The following is a 23,796-nucleotide window of genomic DNA, read 5'->3' as shown; positions in this document are numbered from 1 at the left end:
ACAATAGTTTCTCTTCCCACCTCATTCATTTCCACTCTCTCGATGGATATTGTTCATCCGTCGAGTAGTGATTGTATCCCGATGGATAAGCTTAACAGCAGTTATCCATCGGATAGCATTACCACTCACTCGACGGATATCACTTATCCGTCGAGTATCTCTGCACAACTTCAAACTTCAATTATTTCAAGTGCAGAAGATTTAGTGGTTGTACAGTCACTTTTAGGACTGAGAGAGGAGAGTGTATTGAGTGAGAGGTTGGGTTGCTCCCAGGAAAAAGGAGAGGAAAAGAGTGAAAATCAGCAATCCATTTATTCAGGATTGGCAAAAGTGAGTGAGAGGAGTCCCACCTTAGTAGGTGAAGGTGAGGGTGTGAGGGTGGGGAGCCAGGGTGAGACCCTGATGCAATAAAAGAGAGATTATGAGAGAAAGGCAGGTACAGGAGAAATAAGGGTGGATCCAGCCATTGCTAGTGAGTCAATGATTGTGGATGATGCTGAAAAGGGAAGACAATTTCAGCAACATTACAAAGCTGTAATTGATAACATTTCCTTGGATGCTGACACTTTTACTCATCCTGTGTCAACCTATCAACTGTTGGCTACTCAGGGCAATGTGGAGGCAGAACAGACTTTGAACTTAGTACACACCTCGGAATCTCTTCAAGCTCACCTAGACTCTCTACATCTCATGAAGATCCAGCAGTTAAGACAAAATCTGAGTGTGGATGAACTCAAAAAGGATATAGCTGACTTGAAGACCTATAGTTCTGAGAAGTTGGATTCAGTCATGCCATATGGTACCATGCAAGATCTATTACTAAGATTGAGGAGAGAATCAGATTCTGAAAAGAAGCTGGCCAAGCTGGAAGACAGAGTTCAAGTTATTGAGAATTCAGTGGCTATCCTTCTTCAAAATCAACAGACTCAGACAAATCTTCTCATGCAACTGGCTAAAGCACAAGGCCTAACTCCTCAACTTGATGATAACAAAAAGGGGGAGAGAGAATCAAGTAAGGGGGAGAAAGGACCAAGTGAGGGGGAGAAATTTCAAGTACAAATCAGCAAAGTAATTGTACCTTCAATTACTGTCTCTAAGCCACCAGTTGCAGATGGTATAGATCTAATTCAAGCAGCAGCAACAAATTTGAAAGTTGCTGAGAAAGGAAAGTTGAGTTTGATCAACTGGAATAAGATTGATGAGGAGATACAGAAAAAGTTTGAACTTGTCAAGGAGCCAGTTAAGTCAGCCATCCATCACTCTCAAGTCAAGCCAATCAGTGTGAATGAGATGAGCATGAATTATCTGGAAAGAGGACAATCTTCCTGGCATCAAGTCTCCAAAGGCTGAAATAATTCTTAAACCAAGGGCAAATTATCCAAAATCATCCTTGAAGAACCCCTTGGACACTGTGTATGAGACACTCAAGCCTGATGAAAAGAAGCTTCTATCAAGATCAATTGTCTTCTATAAAGATCCAGCTGATTCAGCTTCAAAAAGGAGAATTGATAAGATACTCAGAAATGGAAAGGAAATTTGTGTGGTAGCTGGACATCCACAATTTGCTCATGCAAAGAGAGAAGAAAAAGCCAGATTGAAGCAGGAAAAGAAGCAAGCTGCTCTAGATGCAAAGAAGTCTAAACAAAAGAAAGAGCAGATTGCTATCTTGGCCAAGCTACAGGCTGTGAATTCATCTCAACAAATTCCCTCTCAACCATCTGAAGCTGCTGAATCAAAGAAGAAAATTGAAGAACAGAATAAATCCCCAAGGAAGAAAGAATTGGCTAGAAGAACAAAAAGGAAACTGGATATTGTTGACAAGGAATTGGAAGATCAATTTCCTAAGGAACCCACACCAGCTACAACTCAAGCATCAAAACCCTCTGTGGTATTTGAAGACATAAGGGTGGTGGATCCCTACAGGAGTATACATGGTGAACCTGTTGTGCCAAAGGATGAGCCAATAGAGTGGGATAACATACCAATTCCTGACTTCAGCTTACCAATCCTTAGCAAGCCAAAAAGGACAAAGTCAAGGGCAGTCAAGAAAGTGAAGCTATCACCTCTCAAATCTAAATCAGTAATTAAAGCTCAACCCAAAGTCAACAGGGGAGACTACTTGTACTTGTGTGACATCAAAGAATTTTCAGATCTAAATCTTTATCTGGATGAACTGGATGAAGTAAGGGGAATTGATGCATACAGGAACCTACCTGAAAGGTTGGTGTTCAAGTACAAAGGAGGAAGGGAGATTCAGTGGCCACTTCACAGAATTCTTCAAGAGAGCCAAGTTGTGCTGATTAAAGTTTATTCATACTTCAAGAAAAACTTTGGGTTCAATGTCACTGCAAGAAGACTAGTATTGAAAAAGATTGAAGAACTAAGGAGTGTTAGATCTAAAGATGCACTCCCAAAGACTCTAATCATCCCAAACACAGGGAGAAGAGTGCATCTAAGGCCTTACTGGCTGATGGAGTTCATGGATGACAAGGGTGTGAGAAGATTCTTCAGATTAGAAGACCAATTGAGTATCTCTAGCAATGAGGCTCTCTTGGAAATGCAAGAAATGCTAGATCTCTCAGAATCTGATGAACTGGAATTCCACAGGCAACTCCAAAATCAGATTGATGAAAATAATAGAAAGCTTGGAAGAAGATCCAGACCTTCAAGAAACTAGAAAAATCTGCTCAGGCTAGAGGAGCATCTTGAAAATGACTGTGAGCCAAACCTTGTTCATTTTGATTATTTGAAGCACTTCCAGTATTATCTACTTATCTTTAAAGTTGTATGTTTAGGATGTTTTGTTATCATCAAGTATCTCTTAATTTATGGCAACAATTCCGGTAGACATAAATTGGGGGAGATTGTTGTGCATATGTTGTGTACTTGATGATTTCATAAACAAAATATCTAAGTGGATTTTACTTAGTGAAATAATGTAGCACTCGACGGATAAGAATTATAGTCCCGACGGATAACTCATTATAGTCTCGACGGATGTTAACTTATTATACATCGAGTGAGTAGCTTATGTAATAATGAGTCTGTAGCACAGTTATGTATACACCTTTGTATAGAATCTGTAGTAGCAAATAAGTCATGTTGACTTTAACTAGATATACAGAATAGGTTGATTAATTGTACATAAATGATGTCTTGTAATTCTGTATAAGTGAAATGAAGTCATATGCTTGATTGCTACCCGACGGATAACCTACAAAGCAACCGATGGATGATCAACAACCCGACGGATGATCAACAACCCGACGGATGATCATGTACTCAACTAATAAAGAATTCAAACAGCAGTTAAACAGTGAAAGCTGAGCACAGCCGTCGAGATGTATACAAACCTACTGTGGAAGCCCATTAACCGGGTAATAGAGGACGAAAAGCAACAAAGCTTAAGACTGATAGTTTTTATATTTGTTCAGTCTTTTTGACTTTGTAATCTTGGTAATATATAAACCAAGAACGTAGCAAATAGAAAAAAAGTTGAGAAACACAAAAACAGAGAAATCTTTGTAAGCAGAATTATTAGCATTTCCTTGTATTCTCAGCAATTCATTTTGTAAGCAGCAGTGAGCATTCTTGCACACAGAGTCCTCTCGATATATAATATATATCTCTGGTGGAATTGTTTAAATCCACCAGAAAGTTTTTAAAGACTCTTGTTTTTAATTACTTATATTTTGATTCAATTAAGTTTTTATTCCGCATTGTGCTAATCAAAACATTATATCTATATTCGAGTTGAACATTTTTATTTCGAGAAAAAGGTTCAAGAATTCCATTCAACCCCCCTTCTATAATTCTTGCTATATTGTTAAGGGACTAACAAAAAGTCCATAAATTTAGATTTATTCAAACCGATTGGCCAAGTAAGCGGGGGCACTTCCTTGTAAACAAGGAGCTGAATTAGAGAACCGCTAGCCTAGTCACCAATCCAAATTGGCCAGGTAAGTGATAAACTTGCCTTGTCACCAAAAAGTTCGAATAATTCCAAATTTATTTTCTCTTTTATGTACCTTCCTAATTGAGTTTGAACCTAGGGGCCAGCGTCTAATTAAATTTTAAGGGAGTGGAAGAGAATGCAAGATGACGAATTAATGGTTTGTGGGCCAAGGAAAGGGTGATGAAATCCCTCAGCTTATCTTGATATTGTGGTTTTACCCTTAAAATTAATTAGATGAGAATGCACACCCAAGAATTAATAACTAAACATAAAAAATGCTACACTAATGTGAATGTTTACACTAATGTGGTACGTACCTTTGGGTCGTCCAGCAATCACCACAATTTTAAAAATTACAAAAATGAAAATAAAAAATCCTAAACAAGATGTGCTTCATGTGTACATGAATACATAACGTGGCACATAGTTTTTATCCATAAATAATCTAAATGAATATTTTTTTTATTTATGTAAAAACTAGGGGGAAACCCAAATAGCTTCGTAGTTATCTCCGCAAAGAAGTACCTTAAGCCGCAATTGAGTACCTGAAAATTCTACATAAAACAAATTAAATAACAAAAATATTTTTATTCTATTTTCTCTTCAATTACATTTACACGTAGAAGAATTAAAAAAATAAAACAAATAAAAACAAATAAAAAGGATAGTAACAAAAACTAACTACTACGGAACATAACTAAAGTCAGACCACTCTATTCTCACTTTTTTAAACAATAACAAGGTATATCAACTATTATAGTACAACCAACTTTTTTTTATTCTTTTACTTTTATACTTTTTCAAATAGGGTAAAGGACAAATCGTAGAGCAAATTATGTAGAGTGATTTAAGAGACTAATAACTAGATGCACACGAGAAAAAGTTTTTTCGGGTATGCTTTTAATAAAAACAGAAAAATAATTTTAATTTTTTTTAAAACTAAAAACCCAATGACGCGTTCCCCGGCAGCGGCGCCAAAAACTTGTCAGAGAAAAATCCAAAACTAATAAAAACCGCAAGTGCACGGGTGTACGTGAGTACGGGGGCAAGTACGGGTCGAATCACAGAGAACGCGGATCAAGTTTTTAATTTAATAAACTAATGAAATAATTATACTAGCACTTAAAATATCACTTTTTAAAGATCTAAAGAACAGATTTCATTGGTTAAATACGAATATCATGGCATAAACATGTATTTTTAATAGCAAATAAACTCACAAGTATTTAGAGTAAAGACATCCAATGACTCTAAATCAAGTTACATTCACAACCATAAAAATATTTCACATTCATTTTACCAATTAAATCAAATCTCAAAATCATATGGATTCTAACTATACGAACTCTCAACTTTACTTGTGTAGCTCGCACAAAAATACTCACATAGGCATGATATTGAAGATAATCAATAAAAATAAACATGTAACAATTAAAGCGCATATACCATGATATCGGGTCTCTTTAGCAAACTACATCCGCCCCTTAGAGAGGGTTTAGTTGAACATCATCGAGACCATCATGGTATAAGAAAATAAAGAACGCATACCTAGAATCGAGACGAACTTGAAGCTTTAATTAATAATAAAATCTTGGATACAAGGGAAAAAAATGAAAGAGATACAAGAGAGAAGTAAGAGATGTGTAAGATGAGATGTTATATGTTGTTAATGGAGGAATTTGGTAATAACAAAATTTGAGGTTCGTAGCCGGAAACAAGATCTGTGATGGTGGTTCTTTATCGGAAACGTGAATAGTAATCGATGGATTCGATGAATAGTGTTTGGTGGTTGTGATTATTGGGGGCTGAGATTGCTTAGGGTTAGTGGTGGCTCCTTTGTGCTCTCGCTTCTTCCCCCTTACAATTTGCCTACGTATCCCTATTTATAGGGAATCAAGCCCATGTAGTTCTTGGGGAACAAGAAACCTAATAGGCTTAGATTTCTTATCCTGAGGCCCAATGGGAAACCCACTGGAACCTTCTTCTACTAGCTTTAGGAATGTCTGCCGATGAGGCCCAACCACAAATGCCCAAGGCTCGTCCGCGGCTTCGAGACTTCACGGATTAGGCATCTCCCTGGCCAAGGATAACCCTCTGCTTCCAGCTGTTTCTCTAGTCCGTGGACGCAGGTATAACCATGGTTCACCCCAAATGTTGGATGCATTTTTGCCCCCCGATAAGGAGCCCCTACCAGATTGTAGGACAAGTGATCACAAGCTTTTGGGTGCAAAGTGCAGGATACTCCAAAGTCTCCCAACGAGGACACCCGTTGACTACAGAGACAGAGCTCCCAAAGCACACACCAGATTTCACCCCACATCCCCAATTAGGACACCCATTGACTACAGGATGAGGCCTTCAGTCCAGGCATACCCCTGGAGGTCTCTGACCACGGACACCGCCTTTCCTGTAGATATGCTAAAGGAAGGAGTTCTTCAATAGAGTTCCTGCATCAAATAAGTTAGTAATAATAATCTCCATCTTCCTTGAATCTTCCACAGAGCCCATCCAAGTAATCATGTTGAAGTCCCATCCAAGCTATCTTTCTCACTTAGGGCGTGCCCTAAGGCTCACCATAGGAAAAAATTCAATCAAGGAATTCCTCACCCTTTTTTCAGCAATTGGGCGCGCCTCCTCACTATGTTTTAGGGCGCGCCTCCCATGCATGGACACTTGCAACTGTCCATCAACCATTTTCATCATAGGGCGCGTCCTGATTATGCAAAGGGCGCGCCCTCTTTCCTTTTATGGAAAGATTATCTTATATGTTCCTCAAGTTTAGGCATTCCTTCTTCAATTCTGACCAATTGACCCGGTTTTAACCCGAACAAGGTTTATACCAAATTTTGGGCATAACAACTACCCCCTAAATTCCATATGCTATTGAAAATGGGATTGGAATTTTCAACCCCCCTAGCAAACTTGAAAAATTTGTATGAGCGTCTACCAATTTGAGGGTATGCCCTTACGATCTTATTCATTACTCTTTCTTCATCTTGCTCCATTTCCTCTTTGAACATGATAGGGTGCCCCTTGGATGAATGCGCGTCTCATGAATCTATACAACAACTTCACACCCCTCAACGTAAAATCTGTCACTCTATACCACTTCTCTTCTTTATAGCTATAACATTGGTTTGTCTAGAGAGGTTTACCACTTATGCACCACTTCTCTAAGCTTACATGAGCTAACTCGGCGTAAGAAACAAGAGTAGTTGGACAAAAGTGTGCACCTCACATACCTTGAAAAAGCATAATCCATTAACAAAGATTTGAGAGTTTTCTCCAACTTTTTCATCCTAATATTGATTTCTCATGGGCGCGCCTTAAACTGAAAAGGTCATCATATGAGGGCGTGCTCTAAGAAAAAAATGACCTGAATAAAAGACTAGCTCTCTGATTTTCAAATAATACATAACCTTTGATGCAAGGACGTGCCTTGTTGGTGAGCGTGATCCTTCCACCGATGACACAATACCCCTTCATACTTGATTTCTTACTTTTTGCCAAATCATAACTCCAAACCACCGCCCTCGTCTTTTCCATCAATAGTAATTTATTCAAACCAAACTCAAAACTTTTATGATCTTCTACAATCATCTATTTTCAAAAAGTGCTCCCTTTATAGTGACAACGTCTTCCTCAAATAATTAACATCATTAAAAGGCGCGTCCTCTTTATGAGGGGCGTTTTGCTAAAAAAAGGTGTTCATCCTTGGAGGGCGCGTCCTTTATATAAGGCGCGTCTACCTTGATAAGGAAAATCCTTTAAAGGGCGCATCCTCTATAAGTGGAGCGTCCACCTCCACAAGGGTATTTATCCTTGGAGGGCGCGTCCTCTATAAGAAGAGCTTCTACCTCGACAAAGGTAATCATCCTTGGAGGGAGCTTCCTCTGTAAGAGGCGTATCTACCTCGACAAGGGTATTCATTCTTGGAGGGCGCGTCTACTGGAAGAGACGCATCCACCTCGATAAGAGTAAATCATCCTTGGAGGGCGCGTCCTCTGTCAAAGACGCATCCACCTCAATAAGGAAAATCATCCTTAGAGGGCGCGTCCTCTGTCAGAGACGCATCCACCTCGACAAGGGAAATCATCCTTTGAGGGCGCGTCCTCTGTAAGAGGAGCATCTACCTCGACAAGGGAAATCATCCTTGGAGGGTGCGTCCTCTGTCAGAGACACATCCACCTCGACAAGGGAAATCATCCTTGGAGGGTGCATCCTCTGTCAGAGACGCATCCACCTCGACAAGGGAAACCATCCTTGGAGGGTGCGTCCTCTGTCAGAGACGCATCCACCTCGACAAGGGAAATCATCCTTGGAGGGCGCGTCCTCTGTAAGAGGCGCATCCACCTCGACAAGAGTAAATCATCCTTGGAGGGCGCGTTCCCTATCAGAGACGCATCCACCTCGACAAGGGAAATCATCCTTGGAGGGCGCGTCCTCTGTCAGAGACGCATCCACCTTGACAAGGGAAATCATCCTTGGAGGGCGCGTCCTCTGTAAGAGGAGCATCTACCTCATCAAGGGAAATCATCCTTGGAGGGCAGGTAATCTGTAAAAGGAGCATCAACCTCGTCAAGGGAAATCATCCTTGGAAGGTGCGTTATCTGTAAAAGGCGCATCTACCTCGACAAGGGTCTTCTACAGAATCTTCATGTAATTAAACCAAATCAAAGATCAATATTCTTAGAAGGATTCTATCTTCTACAAAGCTCAAGGGATGCAGAAACTATCTCATGTAGAAACATCTCTTGGGCATCTCACGAAGTGTCATCCAATAAAGGGCATCTCACTCTCAATATTTCTGTGAGGGCACGCCTTAAAGAAAGGGCGTGTCTTGAAAGACAAGGAATTATTCCAGTCGAGCCATTTTTCAAGTACTGACTATGACTCATCTGATCATCAAGACATCTTCATTGAAAACTTCCATAGACTTTTTCTTCTGAGGGCGCGCCCTGGGAAGGCAATTTTCCGCTGAATGTCTCATATGTAGAGGGCACACCTTAATAGATTGTGATATTGTGCTTGGAAAATCATGAGATATTTTCCAGATAAGATTTCCAACCTGCAAGAAATGCAATTAATATAGAACTTTAAATGTTACCTGGAGGACGCGTCCTAGAGGGACGGACATGTCTAATCAGCGAACTCTCCTGAAATTTGTGGGAGGTCTCCTGGGCCTTAGATATCTTCATCAAGGCGCGTTCTAAGTGTTTGTGGGGATCTCCTTCGTGCTAAATCTTTTTCACAATATTCTTCCTGCACAAGTCCCAAAAATAATTAACGGAAAACACAACAAAACTAGTCGAGTGTTACCTCGAGGAATTGTCTTAACAGCGATGACTAGCTCATGGTAGTAATGCCTTCTTCTTGGGGCGTTCTCCTCCGGATCCTCCTCAGATTTGCTCCTGGTTAAGTCCTCTGAACTGAATAGTGTTCTCAAATATTCTAAGTCAAATAGGATTCTTCAATCTTCTTGTTGGAATAGGATTCTCCAATCTCCTTAATGGAATAAGATTCTTCAATCTTCTAATTAGAATAGGATACTCCAATCTTCAATATCAAATAGGATTCTCCCAATCTTCTAAACCAAATAGGATTTTTTGGAAAAATTCGCAGCTATTGTTTTCTTCTATTTTCGGACTGCTCAACTTTTATTCTCGTAATCATATTATCTCCGAATTAAAGAGAATTCAACAAGCTTCGCGTAGACTGTAAGATCGTTCAAATCTGACTACGGAACTCGAGATACGGCCCAAACAGTGTAAGCAAATCGCTTAACCCGTCAAATCCAAATTTTCCATCCAACTTAGCTCCTTTGTGGCTATGGCTGTAAGCTTCAACCTCCATGGCTGGATATCATCATCCATGGATCTCCCTCGTGACCACGGATACTACACTCAAATCTCCTTCGACCCCCCTGCCGAAAACAGTTATTCACGGATCTCCTCCGTGGCCGTTGTATGCAACTCCTCCGTGATTATCCTTCAATTCTTGTGTCAAAGAACCTTCATCGTGACGAGACATCTCTTCCTCCTGAGATTATGATTTTGATTAGCCCCTCCTTCTAGCGCCAATTTGTTGACGGAGGAATTTGGTAACAACAAAATTTGAGGTTCGTAGCCGGAAACAAGATCTGTGACGGTGGTTCTTTATCGGAAACGTGAACAGTAATCGATGGATTCGATGAATAGTATTCGTCAGAAAAGATGAACAGTGTTTGGTGGTGGTGATTATTGGGGGCTGAGATTGCTTAGGGTTAGTGGTGGCTCCTTTGCGCTCTTGCTTCTTCCCCCTTACAATTTGCCTACGTATCCCTATTTATAGGGAATCAAGCCCACGTAGTTCTTGGGGAACAAGAAACCTAATGGGCTTAGATTTCTTATCCCGAGGCCCAATGGGAAACCCATTGGAAACCGTCTTCTACTAGCTTTAGGAATGTCCGTCGATGAGGCTCAACCACAAAGGCCCAAGGCTCGTCCGCGGCTTCGAGACTTCACGGATGAGGCATCTCCCTGGCCAAGGATAACCCTCCGCTACCAGCTATTTCTCTAGTTCGTGGACGCAGGTATACCATGGTTCACCCCAAATGTTGAACGCATCCTTGCCCCCCGATAAGGAGCCCCTACCAGATTGCAGGACAAGTGATCCCAAGCTTTTGGGTGCAAAGTGCAGGATACTCCAAAGTCTCCCAACGAGGACACCCGTTGACTACAGAGACAGAGCTCCCAAAACACACACCAGATTTCACCCAACATCCCCAATGCGGACACCCATTGACTATAGGAGGAGGCCTTCAGTCCAGGCATACCCCTGGAGGTCTCTAACCATGGACAGCGCCTTTCCCGTAGATATGCTATAGGAAGGAGTTCTTCAATAGAGTTCCTGCATCAAATAAGTTAGTAATAATAATCTCCATCTTCCTTGAATCTTCCACAGAGCCCATCCAAGTAATCATGTTGAAGTCCCATCCAAGCTATCTTTCTCACTTAGGGCGCGCCCTAAGGCTCACCATAGGAAAGAATTCAATCAAGGAATTCCTCACCCTTTCTTCAGCAATTGGGCGCGCCTCCCATGCATGGACACTTGCAACTGTCCATCAATCATTTTCATCATAGGGCGCGTCCTGATTACGCAAAGGGCGCGCCCTCTTTCCTTTTATGCAAAGATTATCTTATCTGTTCCTCAATTTTAGACATTCCTTCTTCAATTCTGACCAATTGACCCGGTTTTGACCGAACAAGGTTTATACCAAATTTTGGGCATAACATATGTCTATACAATGAGGCTAGGGGGTCAAGTATACTAAAAACCTACACATTAGCATTAATTACAAATATCTCCTAATTAATTTATAACAATCTTTGTGATCAAATGCTTGCACAGCTTTCCCTTATAAAAAGATATTCGCTCAATTCACCATGATACTGCTGACTCGTGATGACATATCACAATATTCTGACTTTTACTCTAATTATTTCCATTTAACTGCAAGTCCCGAAAAATCTTCTTAATAGCCTGCACAATCAGAAACACCACAAAAATAAGTGTAAAAAGAGAAAATAATGTACTAACTAATTAATATATTACACTAATATTATACAATAAAAATGTGTAATCATGAACCCCAAACTTCTGACCCGTGTTTGGAAGGCGTCACATGCTACATACACACATACTCATATATATTTATTTGTCATCAATTTTAACATCGTCCACCAGCACAATGAAATAATCAAATATTGTATTAAAGTATGTGAAATTAAAAAGTAAATAAGCTATTTATACACATATGTACGGTTTATACTTCACTAGTAATAATTATATGACATATATCATATAGTCATACCCTCTCATAGATTGTTAAAATCGTTAAGGGGGGTTTGTTGATCAAACTAATTCATATGATTATTATAACCTTGCATTAATATTTATATAATATTTAATTCATCTCGTCATTCATTTATTAAAAATTATCAATTATTGTATAATTAATATGTGCATACATACATACATGCAATAAATATATAAATATATATAAATTAATACAGAGAAACACACACATACATACTCGTATATTCTTATTTGTCATCAATCTAATTTCGTCCCAACATAATGAAATGACGAAATATTATAATAAATTCAATGAAATAAAAAATAAAATAAACTATTTATACAGATATGTACGATTTATATACTTCGCTGTTAATCATTTTATGACATATATCATATACTTTCACCATCGTATAGGTTGTTAAAATTGTTGTTAGACACAGAGGTAACAAAATGAATTATGCCGAAGAAAAATTAAGAAAATAGAGGTAAATTTTGGAGGCATTATAAAAATAATATGTTATTTTAGGAAATGTTAACAATATGTTCCAAAATAAAAAGTTATTGGGATGGAGAGTATCATATGTCATTTAGTGAGTAAACATACAATCCCGACGTCAATTGTCTATATAGTATGACTCATCAATTACATTTCTAACACATAAATACATTAAATAATTGAAAAATAAATTAATAATTATTTTATGTTTAAAGTGGTTGATATAAATCATGCACACATAATCACGTGTACGCATTTTACTTTCCAAGTATTAACATATTACAAATATCAATTAATTACGAAGTGACAAAAAATATATAATAAGATAATTTATTACTTTCTGTGAATACACCATTGCAAACATATCTCAATCTCTCGTGCTCATATGCATAAACAAATAAATTATTCATTTATCAGGTAATAACATAGATATATCGTCAACAAATACAACGAAAACAATTTCAATTAACACAATTTAGAGTATGGTCGTGTATTGTACGAGTTATAGAGCTAGTTAATTAATTATAATGTACTGCCTGCATTTACATAAATTTTATCAATAGAAACATTTTAAATTGTAAAATCATTAATATCACATTTATTAATATCAAATTTGATACCCAATTTATTAGCTCTAACAATACTCGTATAAAAATAACTAAAAACTGGTACTCGTTTATATTACCCAACGATCAATCTAAATTTTTTAATAATGTTCAGGTGAAAGGGTAAAACCATATAATGTTCAGGTGAAAGTGTAAAACCATAAAATCTTATTTTATACAAATACAATATTTTATTGTTTAAGTTACCTCAGAAAAAGCGTGTGCAGGTCGCGTACTCGCGTATAGTAAGTAAGTTGAAAATGGTCGAGTCAAATTGAATGTAAATTTATTATTATATTTTTTTTATTAGCAGAAGCAAATCGAACGGGTTTCTATTCGTTTCATTTCATTTTTGACAGGGACTTCTTATCGTATTAAATTATTGTAATATATGTAGAATTAAAAAAAAAGGGGTGTTTTTTTGCTACGTATGCAGTAACGCATGTTAATTGTAAGATGAAATTGAAAAAAATGATAAAAATAATCGGATTTTTAAAAAATTAAAAAAAAAACAATTTTTTAAAAGATGACCAATTTAGCCGATTAAATTTTTCGTTGTTAATTGAGTATTTCATATATGAGATAGTTTATTGATAATTGAAAATTTCATATAAAGTAAATAATTTACTGATAATTATGTATTTCATTAATTAAAATTGACCACTTTTAAAAATTAATATTTTTTATATTTATATAAAAATAGACTAAATTTATCCGCAATCAAATTTGAGTATTGAAATTTGAGCGTAGATAGAGTGTTTCGCAGCCACTTTTGTTGTTGTTTGATAATTAAAATAACAAGCCACTTTACATCATTCATTTTGACCTTTTATTGTATGTGCTTTAATTTAACTGCCCCTCCCTGGTATGAAAATCATCACCTGGACACGTATTAATGGACAATTATCAGCTTATCACCCTTCTTGTTTACCTGGTCCACTTTATCTTTTCGGTGGCTTCCTTCACATCTACACTCAACTTTGAAGTCCAACAAATCATATTTTTAAATTATTCATATTCCCTGCTATTTTTCTTTCAAGCTTCCGAGTTTTTAATGAAAGAAAAGAAAATATATTAGGGGTTGAGAAGAGAGCAGAAAAAAGATTGATTTATATTTAAGTTTTTGTTATTAAAAAAATTATTATATGAGACAATTCCTCGCACCCATCCCAAAAATGGAAGAAAATTTTAAAAAGAAAATATATAGAATTTTCTCTTCCTAGCATTTTTGTTCTCTCTTGAAATTCGAGAGCGTGCATACTAAAGAAGATTTATAAAATTTCTCTTCTCTTGTATTTTTTATCTCTTATTTGTAATTGGGAAGCACATCGTTTTAATGTATGATATTTAGTTTAACGAAAATATATTTTACTTAAAACGAAAACATGTAGAAACAATCGTATTATATATTTTTGAAAGTACATATTATTTTAAAATTAGATTTAAACAAAAAGGAGTAGTCGAAATTATATATATTCCGAACAATTAAAGGGAGAAGAAATAAAAAAGAGAATCATAGACATTGTTTTACACATACAGAGTAGGGTTTTAATGATGTATAAGCAGTTGACACTTGTCATGTGACACTGGACCAAGGCTCCTTCTGGGCACTCTGCTAATTTCATTATCACCTAATTATTTGAAAGTATCCTATCCTCCATTTTTATACCATAATTCATCAGTATAAATACTCACCTTATCATGCTTTTACTTGGGATATATATTCACACACTAACACTAGACTAGACTCTTATCATATCCAGAACACATCAAAGTAAGAGCCAAAACAATTTAATACCATTCTCCATTTTTGTGATTCTTTAACCACACCAATTAAAAGACCTTTCAAAATCTCACTTTCCTCATCATTAATTCATTTCCCACTAGTCTTTTCCAGTTTGTTAATTTAATTATCCAAGTACTATTGTTAGATCCTTTGGACTTCTTGTTAAAACTCCTCTTTTTTGTAACTAAATTTTAGTGGTTTCAAGAAAATGGCTTCTTGGGAAGATATAGTGGATGATCAAGATTATGATCATCAAGAATCTCAGTCTCAAGCTCATAGTCTCTCAAGGCTAGCTACCTGCACCAGCAATTCAACTTTAGATTACGATAATTTCGATAATTATGATGATGACAATCATGGTACTATTAGTACCATGATTTCAAGATTGTCTATTGAGAGTTTTGATGTTGGTGGTTATGCTGATGGAGAGTTTTCTGAGGGAACTTATGGTGCTGGAGGCCAAGATATCTCATCAAGGGGCTGTTTGTTTATAGATTCTGATGATGAAAAGGAAGCACCAGTGCCAGCTTCTTATTCCTTGCCAGCCACACCACTGCATGATCAAATGTACCAGAGTGATGCTTTGTTTGTGAAACTCACTGAGAATGGAGCCAAACAATACTCAAGTGATAACAATTGTGAGAGAATGAGTAGAAGGAAAAAAAAGGTGTTGAGGAGGAAGAAATGGGAAGAAAGAAAGGCAAGTAAAAGTGATACAAATGATGATGAAGATGAGGATGAGGATGATGATGATGTTGTGCATGAAGATGATGAGATGAAGATGAATTTAGGCATTGGAGAAAGGAGTTTGAGTCAAAGTAACTATAGTTTTAGTGGAGAGAGTGAAGGAGGGTTGAGGGTAATAACAAGGCCTAAAGGAGGAAGAAGATCATTGTGTATGGATATGGAGGAAGTTAAGGCATGTAGGGAACTTGGTTTTGAGTTAGAACACCAGCAAATGTTTGACATGACTGCGGCGCCAGGTCGTTTAACTCTGTCTACTTCAACTCTGGATACCAACACCACCAGCAGTGGTGGCAGTTCTCCCATTCCCAATTGGCGCATTTCTAGTCCAGGTCCATATCATTTCATTCTACATTTATTCATACATTTGGAGTCAACATATTTTACCCATGTGGTTGTTGAAACATTAGGTGTTCTGAATTTCTTATGATTGTAAAAACAACACATAACCATGGACTAGTCTTGATTTATGTCGAAAAGTTGTGTTGCGTGTTTTGATTCAATGTCTAAAACTTGTTGTGGCAATGTGATGGAACAGGGGATGATCCAAAGGATGTAAAAGCAAGGTTGAAGGTTTGGGCACAAGCTGTGGCACTTGCTTCTAGTTCTAGTTCTTCATCTAAATATGGAGGCACTTAACCACCAAGTACTACCTTATGATTGGCTTTCCATTTCTTTCTTTCATTGTCTTGGCATTGCTTATAGTATTGCCTGATGATTTATATTTATCATTGTTGAGGCTTGTGTAACTTAACTTTGTTAAGAGATCTTTAGAATCTGAGGCAACTAGCGCCCTGCTCCCACTAATGTTGATGAGGAGGTAATTGTGGAAAAGGATTTGTTTAGGGGTCCTTTTACTAGGTTTTCTTTTTGTCATTTTCTTTTACTTTTTCCTGTGTACCTCACCTTTTGGTACCTGTGCTTGTAAATACAAATCCTGCAACTTTGGTCTATATGAAAGTTGCGAATCTACTCGTATTAAAGATTAATTACAGAAATTTAAATACTGACTCGGAAAAAAACATTATATTGGTCTGTACATACTAGAGAAACTTCCGCACCATGCCTCCTCATAGACTCGAACCACAATGTCGCGTTTTAACAGATCTTGACGACGGTGTGTCGGTGGACAGGAAGCAGCTGTTCATAAACTGGTAGCATTTGCAATTTGGCTGCAAGTCACTGTTTCGTGCAGTGAATAATAATCCCCACCATCTACAACTAAGAATTAGGGCCATAGAAAGTGAGTGTGTGAAAAAATAACATGAAAACACTGAGAGCCTAGTGGTTACGACTCTGTGCATAACGTGCCAAATTGTTCATTATTGATGTTCGGTAAGTTGTAAACACAGCAAGGAAAAATCACATCCAATCACAGTTTATGGACCAGAGCAGCAGGTTTTGTATTGGAAGTACTGAGAAGATGTTTAACTATATTTCTGTAACATTTATTGAATTAGGACCTCAGATTCGATTAGGTCCCAGAAAAATACTCACCTGTTTCTATCATACATAGTGAATTTATCCGGTAAAACTCATATTACAAAGAAATAACTTTGGTATATACATGCTATTTTCAGCATTCTAGGCATATGATTAACTCTAACTACAAAGGGATGAAATGGCGTCCTTCGTAGCTAAACAACCACATCAAATCTGAATAACTGCAGGCTGCAGCCTCAAACAAATTATTGAACTATTGAATGATAACTTGCGAAATTGCAACATGTAGATATATAGATGGAGAAATGGTTCAGAGCTCCAGATGAATATGAATTGTGTCACTAAACAGAGCTTTTTAAGATTTCAATGTTATCTTCATCAAACTTGTAATTTTCATAAACTTCAAGAAGCATTTCCCTGCATGGTACAACAGCTTTAACCTTCATACAAGCAAGGAAAGCACCAGAAAGCTTCCGGTGAAGGCTGTAAGCTTCATCAGGAGGGGCTGTCAACCTATGCTTCATCATTGTTGCTCCAAGGTTTGTAATGTTATGTGTGATATTTGTGGACCGGAAATCATACCCACCAGGCTTTGCAAATGGCAATCCGACAATAAATCCAGCTTGAACATGAGCCTCTAACATAATGTCCGACTCCATTCCGGTAAGAAAACCAAGCCTTTGGGACATTTCGATCACAGTTTCTTTGTCCCTGTTAGCACATGCTAGAACCTGCTCAGGCAATGCATTGAAATACCTTTATTAGATGACTTGGTAGAAGAAGGCTTTAAAGTTGAAGTGTTGAACCATGTTTTATTCAGAGAAAGGAATCACTACTTAATATGATGCCTTATGCAGCATTATTACAACATCTTACAAATTAAATTCTTCAGGCTTGATGAAAAAAAAGAGGTAAAAGTCAATTATAGAAGTGTTTTTTATTAGAAGTTTTTAAAACTGGTGGAATTGAATAAGCAACGAGACATTAATCATTGACAAGCATATCTTATAACAGGGTTAAACCTAATATCCTGTTTGGTCATTTTAATGACCAAAGACAGCTCGACAAGTCCGTGTAGCAGGTCATTCAGAAAGTCCTGACATTTCTAACACTATTATCTGAAAGATGGCATAATACTGTGCATGTACCTGCTTTCAACAAATTTATTATTCAAAAATAAATATCTGCAATGACAAACAAAAATATGCTGGCTTGATGTTTAACATGAAACGGAACTAATCTAAATCGTATTATGTAGGAATTAGTTAAACGCAATTGCAGTCAAATAATATGTCCATAATGTACTTATTAGGTCACTACTGTGTTGTAAACTAAAGAAAAATATTTAGGCAATGATTGGAAGAGCTTAAAAGCAAAAAGTATATTCACCATTCTCAAATAATCATCAACAAAACGTTTTGGGTAATCCCGAGCTGCACCAAAATCAATGAGATTGATTGTCCTCGTCTTCTCGTCATATAAGAAATTACCCCAATTAGGATCTGTCTGCATTTGATTAAGCATAAAAATAAAATCAGAACTTAAGGGCTAAAACTTGTAGAAATCTAATCTGTTAGCAATATAATAGTTCTGCAGTGTAAGACAGAATGTAAAAATAATCATACATGCGAGGTCGCTTGAAACCTATCCAGACATGAAAGAAAGAAGCAGAAAAATTGTACCACAACTAATACTTCTGGGATTAAGAAGGCCCAATGGGATTTAAAAATCCCAGTAGCACCCAACAGCGGTATCATTGGGCTCGCAAGTGAGCTAAAGAGGGATCTCAATCACAAAGAAAATAGGAGAAGCCGATTGATAACACATTTAGAGGCTGATATGTGAAAGGGAATTCCACAGAGTTAGATATTATGATAAAGGGTGTTGGAATGAGTGGGTGTGTGAACATTTGAAGTAAGGTGTTTATGTCAATATAGGCCTCTTGATCATAATGGACACTCCAACTTTTGCAAATATTTTTATGATTTATATCCTATTAGCTTCTCTAACAGAAAAATCTTAAGCACCACTAGCGCAAAAACAACAGAACAAAATAAGAACAAAAGTGTCACTACTTGCTCTTCATATTGCCAATTGTGCTTTTTCAAGCTAGTAGCCTCTTTTAATTCTGATATAGTTCAAGGGTTCATACATAGATCCTGCCCCCTTACTAACCAAACAAACTTCCTTCCAAAGACCAAAGGTGAAGCACACAATGGCCAGAGGCTCAAGAGCAGTCCATAGTATGTAGTATGGTTTTACATAGTATGGGAAAGGTGAACTTAGATTCATTATTTCTACTCATATCCTCATTTTAGGTTTTACATAGGGATGTCAACCTAAAACCCCAACTTGCAGGCTTATGAGGGCAGTTTCGAATTTTAAACAAACTAAATAAAGTACAATCCAGGATCATGAAGTACCTAATCCGTAGTTGAGTTCATGCTAGCTAGATATTTCGATCTACTATTATAGTGTCAAAGAAATACATAAGGTAAGATGTTATAGAGAAAAAACAATAACGAAAACCTATACAAATTATACAAACAACGTGCCTGCATAAAACGGAAGACAAACAGCTCCATCAAAGTTAAATGCAGCAACTTTCTTCCAACATAATTACGAGTCTCTTGATCAAGTGATGCCACCTTATCAATTGAAATTCCTGTAAGAAAGACCAATTTAGTCCTCTTCGATATGACAAGTTGCAAACAATTCACAACTCACTAAAAGCAATTAGCACGAGAAAGTAGACTGGCCAAAGTGACTATAAAGACTATGAAAGAAAGTTAAACAGAACTGGTTCCAAGATTGTAGGTGACATTAAATATGCAAACAAGAAAGCTTAACCCGAACAATATAAAAACCATGTTACATGAAGGAAGAGTAGATATATTATATGTGCCGGAGTAAAATCGGTATAGCAGGTTCTAATCTCAGCCAAAACAAAAAAAAAGGCTGTGTAATCTGGTTTTACCCCAATGCTTGCCAGTCAGACAATTATTGAGAGGGCTTTGTCAATACAAGTTTTCAATTTTTTTTCCTGAGAAAAAATCCTTCATATTAAAGTTATATAAACCATGCTCGACTAAATTCGAGCTAGAATGCTGCGGCCTTAGAATAAACACCAGCATTCATGGCATTTACAGTTAGCAACTACGATGCAGGACAAGTTACAAGTACATAAGAAGGAATAGAGGAAAATTGGAAGGGTGTTTCGGGGTTACATCTCAATTTTTTCTAGTAAAATAAGATCTTCAATAATCTCCCTACTTTCTTATATTAATGCATGTGACTATCACCAAGTAATCGACAGGTTAAATATATATATACAACTCCTTCACCATCAAAATGTTCGACATGCAAGGTCTTAAACGTGGAAGCTGTGTAAAGATCCATCTTGCACATTAAAATTTATCAAAATAGACGTACTAATACTGGCCCAAGAATGAATGGCTAAGGAAAAGTGATTTACCAGAAACAAGTTCTGTAGTTAGAATCCTTTTACTCCGTATACCATCTATCACCATGGGAACATAACAACCTTCCGTATTAGATAACAATTCACGAAATCTTTTCTGGTTATTCGCCTCCAATTCATAGTCACATTCACGAGATAATTCTTCTTTAGCCACCTGTACAGATATTTTAGCATAGTACTGTAAATGCGGCACTAATACAACCAACACCAGTGAAACGATGGATAATTCAATACAGGAGTCGGAAATGTCCAGGCAATGAAATTAAGATCTTGTTGAACATGAAAAGTTTTTTTTTTTTAATATAATTGATGTAATAAAAGAATACACAACATGTATAATCGAACTGCAAATGGAATACTGAATATGTTTATTTGAAGTGCAAAACGAATACACGATATGGTAAAACATTGGATTCTTTCTCAAAGTTATACTCCCGCTTTTCCTTGAATAGATTACAAACATATTTCTACTCAAGCCACAATGAGATTAACCTATCTTGATGAATAAGACAGGGGACTATCTGAGATCAACTCGCAGTTTTATATAAAAACAGGATTTGTTGGGCCTATTTCGGAATCTAGATTCAAAAAGACCAACTAAATTTGCAGTTGTTATTGTGAAGGTCAAAATGAAGACACGAGGAAGGTAATCAGGACTTGTATATACACGTAAAATTGAAAGGATTTGCTATATACAAGGAGAAAAAAGATGACACGGCTGACTATAACAAGTTTGATCGTAAAACATATTATAATGTACACATCACTTACTTTTATAGCACTGTCAATGTACATTTGTTCTGGAAGCAGATTTGTGTAATCTAAAATCAGTTTCACATTATCGATGTCACTATCAATGCTATCCGCAACGCCAGGATACTGGATTTTCATAGCAACGTCCAAGCCATCCTTCGTGACAGCATGATGTACCTAAAACATATTGTAATTACAAATAAAAAGAACAAAATATATTAATATTTGGCAGCAATGTTAATGTAAATAAAAGAAAAAAAATGAAATAATGTGAAAACTCTACATCACCTGTCCTATACTTGCAGCAGCTAATGGTTCATAATCAAAGCTTGTCAATTTAGACGACCATTCAGGCCCCAATTCAGCTTCCAAAACCTCATTGAGCTGGCTCCTAGGCATCACATCTGCGCCTTGACGAACGATATCCAAAGCAGCCAGGATCTGTAGGGCATATAAGTTGTAATGATCACATGTGCAGCAAATCATAACAGTAAATTCCAGCTTTTGTGCAAATTATATCTACTACTTAATTATAGGAAGATAAAGGTAAACCAATTATATAGTAGCTTTAATTGAAGAATGATGCCAAAATGCATCACCGATATGGGATATCGAGAATAGGTTGTCCACTTGTCCTTGAATGCATCAAAATCAGAACTGTCCCCATGACTCAATACAGACTAAAGTAACTTCATTCAACTCTTGAAGCATTATTACTATTTCACCATTGTGAAAACATACGTACCGGAGCAGGTACAAGAGATTCATCCTGGATACTTAACATCTGGCCCAACTTGAGTGCCGCACCACGCATTCTGCATAATGCAAGAGCCAAACGTTCTGCATTTTTATCTGATAAGAATGGGGAAACTGCAGATTTCTGATCTTTCGAGGTAGGTGTACCATATACAAGTCTTCGTGTAGATTCCTGTACTGTCCCCCAGGCTAAACCAGCACCCAAACCAGCAAACCTTTGAACATAATATTGAAAGAAGGGTCTATAAATCTATATCATAAGAGAAAATACAACACATCTATAATAAAACAACCATCACTACAAAGACCAGAACTTGAATTATCATCCATTAATTGATTATAATATTTACTGGAACAATAGAGTAATAATTCATGTCACCAAAAACAAACCAATCAGGAACTGCGAGTGATTTGATTAATTATTTGGTTTTATAATATCTATCAATCTAAAAAGGGATTCATCATAATTAACGAGCAATTTGGATATAACCACATCATTCACGATCTTGAGTTCATAATCCATTATCCTAAATAATGCATTTCCTCAGCAAAACCAAATAGGCTTCTCTCCATATTTGTTCTTCTTTAGTCATAAAAAGATCATAAAACATAGAAGCGTAAAAAGGTGTCTCGAAATTCCCTTTAAACCATTAAAAATTTGAATGATCACATATAATTGCATCATACTTATTTCTAAACCAAGATACAATAGAGAATAACAAATGATGATATTTAATATAGAATATGCAAGAGCAATTAGCTTACATATTTACATTTCAGCCTACAGAAATATCTGAATTCAAAAACTCACCCTAGGGCTCTAGAAAACGAAGTCGAAGGAACTTTACGTTCCCTCAGCTTCCTCCTCTTCACCGGAGGAACCATAGATTCTCCTTGAACACCATCAACCTGTGCTACATTATCAAAATCTCTACCTACATCACCAATATCTCGAAAATCAACAACACTAACATCAGCCTTATCATCACCTACATTACTCACACTGGAATCCGACACCGAAAAATCCTCTATATCAGCAACACCAGCACTAGTTTGCGTAAAATAGACAACGCTGGATGAGTCAGAATCGAACCCAGAACCTGAACGAGAACCGGACTCAGGAGGCGAAAAATGTCGAAGATTTCCTTGAGTGAGTCCAGTAAGATCAGTAGCGGAGATGAAAGCAGTTTTAATGAGGTTTTGTAAATCAGAGGCGGTGGTTTGAAATGAAGTGGCTCTGTTACGGGCGGCAACTTCTTTACAAACAAGCGTAAGGCCATTGAATAGCCTGGTGAGTTCGTTTAACGACGGTGGCATTGGAAAGGAGTTGATTAAATATAATCTCTGGTGGGTATGGAAGGAGGATTGATGAAAAGTAGTAAAAATTTACGGGGGGGGGGGGCGGTGAACTAAATTTTTGGTCCGAAAAGGAAGGTGAGGGGGTTAAGAGGAAGAACAATGGAGATTCACTCTACGTGTGCTCTGCATCTCCTTTCGTTTTTTTAATGTTTTTTTGGTCTATATCAAATTTTGTGCATGTATGGGTACTCATATAAAAAATGTCTCATATTTGTTTATAAATGATGGAAAAATTAAGCCCCAATTAAATATAAATATTTGTTTATAAATGATGGAAAAATTAAGCTCCAATTAAATATAATTGTGAATATAAACACTCATATAATCGTTCAAATTATGTTTTATATTATTTTTTATAAAATAATTCTAATCGAATATTCGATTACGATTCATGACCATATTTAATTCGGCCCATATATAGAATACATATACATATATGTTTTAACTTATAATTATTATTTTTATAATGTTATATTTATTTTATACTAAACAATAGTCATCTTAATAGTTGAAAATTTTAATATTAATGGATCATATTTGACTCGATAAATTATAAACTACCCGGTTAGGAAATGAAAA

General features: G+C 36.7%; 2 protein-coding genes across 2 annotated transcripts; one reads left to right on the top strand and one right to left on the bottom strand.

The window, feature by feature from the left end:
• Positions 1-14,605: 14,605 nt before the first annotated feature.
• On the top strand, positions 14,606-16,378 carry LOC141697064 (uncharacterized). Its single transcript, XM_074501262.1, has 2 exons — positions 14,606-15,757; positions 15,964-16,378. Exons 1-2 carry the CDS (start codon positions 14,890-14,892, stop codon positions 16,062-16,064), a joined length of 969 nt encoding a protein of 322 aa, XP_074357363.1. The 5' UTR covers positions 14,606-14,889; the 3' UTR covers positions 16,065-16,378.
• A 460-nt stretch (positions 16,379-16,838) lies between these two features.
• On the bottom strand, positions 16,839-23,345 carry LOC141697063 (protein ABC transporter 1, mitochondrial-like). The gene is made up of 8 exons (XM_074501261.1): positions 22,670-23,345; positions 21,848-22,073; positions 21,391-21,543; positions 21,121-21,279; positions 20,344-20,503; positions 19,420-19,533; positions 18,258-18,370; positions 16,839-17,599 (listed from the first exon to the last, which is right to left on the bottom strand). Exons 1-8 carry the CDS (start codon positions 23,173-23,175, stop codon positions 17,210-17,212), a joined length of 1,821 nt encoding a protein of 606 aa, XP_074357362.1. The 5' UTR covers positions 23,176-23,345; the 3' UTR covers positions 16,839-17,209.
• Positions 23,346-23,796: the final 451 nt, after the last annotated feature.

The sequence above is a fragment of the Apium graveolens genome, chromosome 11 (genome assembly GCF_009905375.1).
Source record: "Apium graveolens cultivar Ventura chromosome 11, ASM990537v1, whole genome shotgun sequence".
NCBI classification, from domain to species: domain Eukaryota; kingdom Viridiplantae; phylum Streptophyta; class Magnoliopsida; order Apiales; family Apiaceae; genus Apium; species Apium graveolens.
The sequence above is the reverse complement of the archived record's forward strand: the minus strand, read 5'-3'. Positions and strand labels throughout refer to the sequence as shown.

Coding starts and splice junctions, on each gene's coding strand:
- LOC141697064 (XM_074501262.1), top strand. CDS start 14,890: ATGGCTTCTTGGGAAGATATAGTGGATGATCAAGATTATGATCATCAA. Junction 15,758..15,963: donor TTGGCGCATTTCTAGTCCAG/GTCCATATCATT, acceptor GTGATGGAACAG/GGGATGATCCAAAGGATGTA.
- LOC141697063 (XM_074501261.1), bottom strand. CDS start 23,175: ATGCCACCGTCGTTAAACGAACTCACCAGGCTATTCAATGGCCTTACG. Junction 22,074..22,669: donor TCGTTTTCTAGAGCCCTAGG/GTGAGTTTTTGA, acceptor TTATGTTCAAAG/GTTTGCTGGTTTGGGTGCTG. Junction 17,600..18,257: donor TTGATGATTATTTGAGAATG/GTGAATATACTT, acceptor TTGCCTGAGCAG/GTTCTAGCATGTGCTAACAG.